The sequence below is a fragment of the Anarrhichthys ocellatus genome, unplaced genomic scaffold (assembly GCF_004355925.1).
Source record: "Anarrhichthys ocellatus isolate YVR2014 unplaced genomic scaffold, GSC_Weel_1.0 scaffold92, whole genome shotgun sequence".
Lineage (NCBI taxonomy): Eukaryota > Metazoa > Chordata > Actinopteri > Perciformes > Anarhichadidae > Anarrhichthys > Anarrhichthys ocellatus.
Genome location: NW_022280122.1, coordinates 793,825 through 801,170, shown reverse-complemented (window position 1 = coordinate 801,170; position 7,346 = coordinate 793,825). Strand labels below are relative to the sequence as shown.

Sequence of the window (7,346 nt, the reverse complement as noted above, 5' to 3'; positions counted from 1 at the left end):
GTTCAGATTTCACAAAGAAACATCTTCTACATTGTGACGTGGGAGTGTGCCTGGGGGGGTGGGGGAAGTTGGGTGTGAGGGGGCTGCTTTGGTTGAATAACACAGAACGAGAGCACAAACACTAAGGCAGTCACTGAAGTTACCAAACATGACACTAAATGCAACCCCACCCTCCATCTTTACCTCTTACACACAGAAATAAACTACATAGAACACGCCTCTGTGACCGACAGTCATCCAAGTACAGGCCCGACAGACCCGAGGACATGTGGAGCATTCAAACGCCTCACGGTTACATTAGCCATTATTAAGTCCTGACAACTAAAAAAAACACCTCAGCAGCTACATAACACTTAACTTCAACCAATACCAAAGGCACACTCACATGTCACAATGTAGAAGATGTTTCTTTGTGAAATCTGAACAGTGGGAACATTAGAAGGAGCCGTACGGAAACAGATCAACTGCAGTCTGTTCCAGACGTTTGATACAAACTGCATTACATGTTTGAGATGACGATATTTGCGTCACACGGACCCTGAAACCATGCTTAAATGTCAGTGACATAAAATGAAACAGACGCCTGTTCAGGGCAGGAAATGACCAGTGTTGAGTCAGCGGATCACACCACTATCAACAGAGGGAGATGACAGACCAAACATGCCGCTGAGATGAATGCACTCAGGAGGGCAAGTCCACCATCTTACCTTTGAGGAAACACTAAATTACATTGACCTTTCCACAATGCTGGCTACAATCAAGCTGTGGTGGCAACTATCTCAGAAGAACGATTCAACTCTTACAGAACTTCAAACATGATAAATATACATTACTTTTTACTCTCTCTGCGCCGACAGGACGTTTCACAAAACCCTGTTATCCGAGGAACCTCAGCTCCGATGGCCAATGACTGTTATCTCTGTTTTTACATGGAGACTCCACACACATGAGGTCTACTCTGTGCACATGTTAATGATAGTTAGTTGCAGCCCTAATAAACTGAACATTTCAACAATGTAATCATAATCTAACCATCACACTTCAGGGTTTTCTCTTACAAATGATTAAAGTTGCTCCCAGTTTCCTGATGCATGTATTTATTTAGTCTTTTTACTCAGAGTTTGATGGCCAATTAATCAGCTCTCTGCATTTTTCTGCTCCAAACTAGAATTATTATATCAGTCCTTTAAAGTCCACTCTCGGTCGATCCTCTACTACAGTATTTTAAATAGGGGCAGATAGCAGAACATGAAAGAGTTCAAAGAAGCTGTGGGGGAAATTGTATGAAGATAAAAGCACAGGTACCTGTGAAGCCCTCTGGCAGCGGGTTATGCAGCACACATGACCTGGTCCATTCTGGCCTGCAGCTCAAAGGCGTCGGGCCGGTTCTGAGGGTTGACGGCGAGCATGTCCTGCAGCAGCTTCTTCACTCCCTCCGACATGCATGACCTGCGCTTCTGTGGGATGTTCAGCACCATCTTTGGATTATCTAGCAGTGCCTCGCCCACCGGCACAATGTCCACTCCTTGTCTCACGTAAGAACCCAACAGCTCCCGCTTAGACTCGGCATCAATGAAAGTGATTCTCTCCAACATGGCCCAGATGATGATGCCCAGGGCAAATATGTCAGCCTTGGCCGTGTAGTGGCCCTCCCACACCTCGGGAGCCATGTAGAAGTCTGAGCCGCACGCCGACGACAACCAAAACTTGTTCACGTTCACATTCTTGCTCTTGTCTTCGCCCTCTTTGGGGTTTCCTATCCCAGCGCAGACTTTACTCAGGCCAAAGTCAGCCACCTTGATAACCGGCATGCCCGACTTCTCCGAGATGAGGATGTTGTCGGGTTTCAGGTCTCTGTGGACAACGTTGTTTTTGTGAAGGAAAGCAACGGCGCTGGTCAGCTGGAGCATGAAGCTGTTGTTGGTTCGCTGGTCGGGCCGCCGAGACAGAATGAACTGGTTGAGGTCGCCGCCCTCGCAGAACTCCATGATGAACCAGAGGTAACAGGGCTCCTCTGGGGGACCAAGCACTCGCTCACCTGCAACAGAAGTCATTCACACAGTGATTTAAGGAGTGTCGCCGAGATGGAAAAGTGGCCGATGGTGTGCCACTGTGATTCAGAGGCATATACCGATCCCTGGAGTGGTATCCTGTTCCAATGGCAAATACCGTTTCATAACGGCATGTGCCGCTTGAAAGTGGAAGTCCACTGTCAGCCAGGTACACCAGTACCCCTGGAACAGGAGCGACATACCACTCCAGGGATCGGTATATGCCTCTGAAACACAGTGCCACATCATCAGCCACTTTTCATTCTCTGCACGACTGGATGCAAGGATACAAACACAGCAACCAATTCTTGGCCTTCGGTTGCCATCAGCGGCAACCACTTTTTGACATAAATAAAATAATGACAGCAAAGTTGCAAAGCTCAACACAATGAGGTGGAGGCTGCAAGAGCTGGCACATACATTGACTGTGACTAACAATGGCAACCATATTTAAAAGTGTTGAGCCCCGGATTGCAATTTCCCTACAGCCAGTGAATGTGCACTCTAACTATCGGACCACAGGCATTTCCACTCAAATGTCCACTCCCTTTGGATGTGTCCTGCCTGTCTTTATCAGGGGCCGTGTCTAAAACGGTTAGGCGTGGGTAGTAGGGGTGGGGGGAAAAAATCGATACAGCATAGTATCGCGATATTTTGCGTGGCGATATTGTATCGATACACGGACGCCAAGTATCGATCTTTTCTTTTTTTACTCCGACCTGTGACCTCGACCCTATCCCTTCCACTTTAGTTATGGCCTGTCTCCCGGCCCTCCACCCGCACCTCCTCTCTGTCATCAACTCCTCCCTGTCTACTGGCTCCGTCCCTCCCGCCCTCAAACTCGCCTCAGTCACACCTGGCTTTGACCCCGACATTCACAACAATTACAGACCCATCTCCAATCTCCCTTTTCTGTCTAAAATACTGGAACGCACTGTTGCCCATCAACTGAAAACTCGCCCGGACTCAAACCAACTGTATGAACCATTTCAATCAGGATTCAGATCTCATCACAGCACAGAAACTGCCCTCATCAAAGTCACCAATGACCTCCTCCTCTCCTCTGATGAACACTCCCTCAACATCCTGATACTGCTCGACCTCAGCGCAGCCTTCGACACCATCAACCACTCCATTCTCCTTTCACGTCTCGAGTCCTCCCTAAACACATCACTGGCACAGCCCTCTCCTGGTTTAAATCATACCTCTCCGACCGTGAACAGTTCATCAGCATCAACAAATTCAAGTCTGACACAGCCCCAGTCTCTCAAGGTGTCCCCCAAGGTTCAGTACTTGGTCCCCTCCTCTTCATCCTCTACCTGATCCCCCTTGGTGACATCATACGCCACCATGGTCTCCAGTACCACTGATATGCTGATGACACCCAGCTCTACATCTCCACCAAATCCATCACCCCCACCATCCACTCCACCAACTGCCTCACAGATATAAAAACCTGGATGCAAGCAAACTTCCTCAAACTCAACACCGACAAATCTGAAGTCCTCATCATCGGCCCCAAATCATTAAACAATTCCCACCACAACTTCTCCCTCTGCATCGATGGCATCACTGTTCCTGCCTCAACACATGTCCGTAACCTCGGGATCATTTTCGATCAAACTCTCTGATATGAACGCCACGTCAATCACATCACAAAAACCGCCTTCTTTCATCTGAAAAACATCGCCCGTCTCCATCCCTCCCTCTCCTCCGCAGCCGCTGGAACACTCATCCACGCCTTCATCACCTCTCGACTGGACTACTGCAACAGCATCCTGTACGGCTCACCCACCAAAATCATCAATAAACTACAATACATCCAGAACTCAGCTGCTTGTCTGCTCTCCCACTCCCGCACCAGAGACCACATCACCCCAGTCCGTCAAAACCTCCACTGGCTCCCCATACAGCAAAGAATCCAGTTCAAGATCCTCCTCATCACTTACAAAGCCCTCCACAACCTTGCCCCTTCATACCTTTCGGACCTCCTGTACCATCACACTCCCAACCGCAACCTCAGATCTGCCGACGCCAACCTCCTTACCCCCTACTCTGTCCAAGCATCGGACCTGGGGGGACAGGGCCTTCTCCGTTGCTGCCCCCTCCCTCTGGAACTCCCTGCCCTAACACCTCAGACATTCTTCGTCACTCGCCACTTTCAAAACTGCACTTAAAACTTACCTATTCAAATCTGCTTTTAACCTCTAAAGTCAGTCATGTATGTTTTCTTTTTCTTTTCATGTTTATTTATTTTTTTTCTTACTGTTATGTCGTAGATTTTGTTCTTATTATAAATGCTTCTATTGTTTGTTTTTAACATGTAAAGTGTCTTTGAGTGCCTTTTAAAACGCTATATAAATAAAATGTATTATTTTATTATATAAACTATTTTTTTTAAAAAAACGATTTTTTTTTTTATTTTTATTTTTTAGAAAAATCAAATCAATTGCTTTTTCAGTCCACTAGATGGTGCCAAGTTGTTTTCTGGTGAGGTCAGGAAAGGTCCCGGGTCAGCGTGATTGGTAGGAAGTTGGTCAAAACAAAGATAGACATCTGGCCTCACAACGGGGTTAAATCTGCCAACAGTAGCCAGGCTCATGGGGAGAGTGCAGCACATAACTGTCTCTCTGCCCTTGACGTCCACGCATCGCAAGTTAAACTTAGTTATATAACTCTTATATCCTACTTATATAAGTTATAGTTCATATACTGAGTCCACACGTTTGCATTTAGTTAAGTTGGACTATGTAGTAATACAAACAGTTCAGTTTGTCAGGTTCATGCAACATTTATGACATTGTTGGTCAGTCTGTCTGCTTGACATATATTAATCATTTTTACTGCAATAAAAATGATTGAAGTGAGATGAACAGACTGAAAACTTTATCTTATTAGATAAAACATGTTGATACAGTTTTCCTTTGGGGACATAATTTGAAGTTGAAAAAAGTAATAAATCGCAATATAGGCCTATGTTATCGCAATACTCAGAATATCGCAGTATCGTGATAATATCGTATCGTGACCCAAGTATCGTGATAATATCGTATCGCGGGACCTCTGGTGATTCCCACCCCTAGTGGGTAGCATGTATCGTAATCTCAACTCACTGACAGTCACAACGTGGTCATTTCACAGCATCTCTACCACAGGTTTTAGATCAGATCTGTTAGAGTTAACATTTCCTCCTCAGTGACCCACTGTAAGCCAAAACACTGAGGTGTAGCCATTATTCATAGGCTGTCTTACTTATGATGCTGAAACCACTATGCTGGCCAGTGATTGAGATGCATACTTCAAATACATGTGAACGGATCCAGTGCCAGTGACAGTTGAGATAAATCATTCAGTCTTTAACAAGGTAACCATAATGTGATTTATATAGAAAGCTTTATAAGGTGCATGTATTTCAAGCACAAGACCTGCACTAGATAAGCACAAGGGAACTAACACAAAGCTTTCAAAATGAAAGGTCACATGGTTAAAACACCTCTGAATACAACCAACTCAGCAGACTCCATTTTAGTGAGTCTCACACTAGGGAGCTACCTTCACTAAATCTACCCATCCCCCAGCGAGTCTGTGTCATGGCGACAAAAACAATAACGTATAAGTCGTCCAAACCACACTCAAATAGCATTACGTTGGGTTTATCTGATAACCACTCAACTCGTTGCTACAACAGTACATTAGTTTCTGAAGTAGTATGTGTTGCCATTTAATTTGGCATTGATACAAAACAACTCAGCTCACGCAGCTAACTTCGGGGAGCCAAAGAGCCTCACCTTTCAGTGAAGTCTCCACCAGACGCAGGTACTGTTTGGACCGCTTGTTCCCATGACTCATTTTTTGAGCCATACCGTTCCTCTGCAGCACGCACTCCTCCAGCTGCACCACATTTTGATGCCGTTTCTCCAGACTCGCCAGAGCCCAGAACTCCTGCAAGGCGAGCTCCACGTTTTCCGGAGCGTCGCATCGCAGTTTCTTCACGGCAACTTTCGCCCCGGACTTCCGGGCCACCGCTTCGTACACCACGCCGTAAGTGCCCCTTCCCACCTCCCGCAGCAGACTGTAGCGGGGCGCCATGACCCGGCGCTCCAAATTGTCTTGCTTGAAGAGGCCAATGTCCTCCTCTATGTCATGGCCGTCTTCCGTGTTGCCAACGCTCAGACTCCGGAGCACATTGGACTCGTCAGCCGCTGCCCCGGTTGATTGTTTGAGGTAGGCTCGCGCGCTCCTCGTGCGTCTCCGCCAGTTGTCACCTCGAACCGTCTCCATACGTCCTCACGATTCAAACGTATACAAAAATGTCCACATGTTAACAACGGCAATGTTCACTCCTTTATTTGAACTGAGACAACAGAACAGAGAACTTGTTCAGCAGTGGAATGGAGGAGTGTCAGCCGAGGGAACGACGAGTCAGGATCGCAACAACATAAAGTTTCCGGTCATAAGTTTCCGGTCAAGACCTTCAAAATAAAACTTCGTTGCTTTCAAAGTGTGTTAATATGAGCAATCATTGTATGATTTTATTGATCTCGTGCGTTTGTTTTACGGGGCCCTTAAAGTCACATAAGGTGTTTTTTTGAGCACAGTATACATCTTTATAATTTTTATAGATATCCATCTTGAAGCCTCCTGTACTCAAGCACTTCCGCGTGGCCGTTGCTGTTTCCGTGTACATAAGAATCTTATTTTAAATGGAAGGCCCAATCCCAATATCCCCCCTTACGGACTCACGGACTTTGAGGCGCGCTCCCGCGAAGTCTGTGAGGGTTTAGGGATGTCCCACTGTAAAATCATCACGTGTTTGAGGCTTTCTCGCAGACATTTTGAGCCCTTTGTGAACCCTTTCCATAAGTCAGCATGGTATGCTGACTTAGCCTAAGGGAATTACCCACAAATCATTGCAATGTGAAGTTAAACACGGGGTAACCAGTGGAAGCATGGAGACCTAAAAAAAAAGGTAAACAAAGAGGACGGATCAGTGTGTTCAGCCTGTCATAATAAATATACTCAGAAACATTAAGGATTAAAGATGGAATAAAAAATAAACATGAAATCAGAAGATATTTATTTATTTATTCATCAAATATTAGATTTTGTCATTGAAGCTGTTTTGACAAAAACGAGTAAATAGATGATATGAAGTTAACTCTCATCTAGTGAGGAAAGAGCCTGAAGACGTTCAAATCAGGGAGTACAAAGTATAAAATAAATACACACAATTATACATCATATTTTTTGTCGTTTTCATGGTAACGTGATAAAGTGCTGTCCCATTCCTATTTC

General features: G+C 45.6%; 1 protein-coding gene across 1 annotated transcript in view; it reads right to left on the bottom strand.

Annotated features, from left to right (window-relative positions):
* Positions 1 to 6,488, bottom strand: part of LOC116398891 (serine/threonine-protein kinase 35-like) — a 10,854-nt gene extending 4,366 nt beyond the window's left edge. The window contains exons 1-2 of the mRNA XM_031875637.1: positions 5,840 to 6,488; positions 1,306 to 2,038 (exon numbers count right to left, since the gene is read on the bottom strand). Coding sequence (XP_031731497.1) covers positions 1,329 to 2,038; positions 5,840 to 6,332 — 1,203 coding nt within the window. The 5' untranslated portion in view covers positions 6,333 to 6,488 and the 3' untranslated portion in view covers positions 1,306 to 1,328. The remainder of the gene's footprint in view (positions 1 to 1,305; positions 2,039 to 5,839) is intronic.
* Between the last annotated feature and the right edge of the window lie 858 nt (positions 6,489 to 7,346).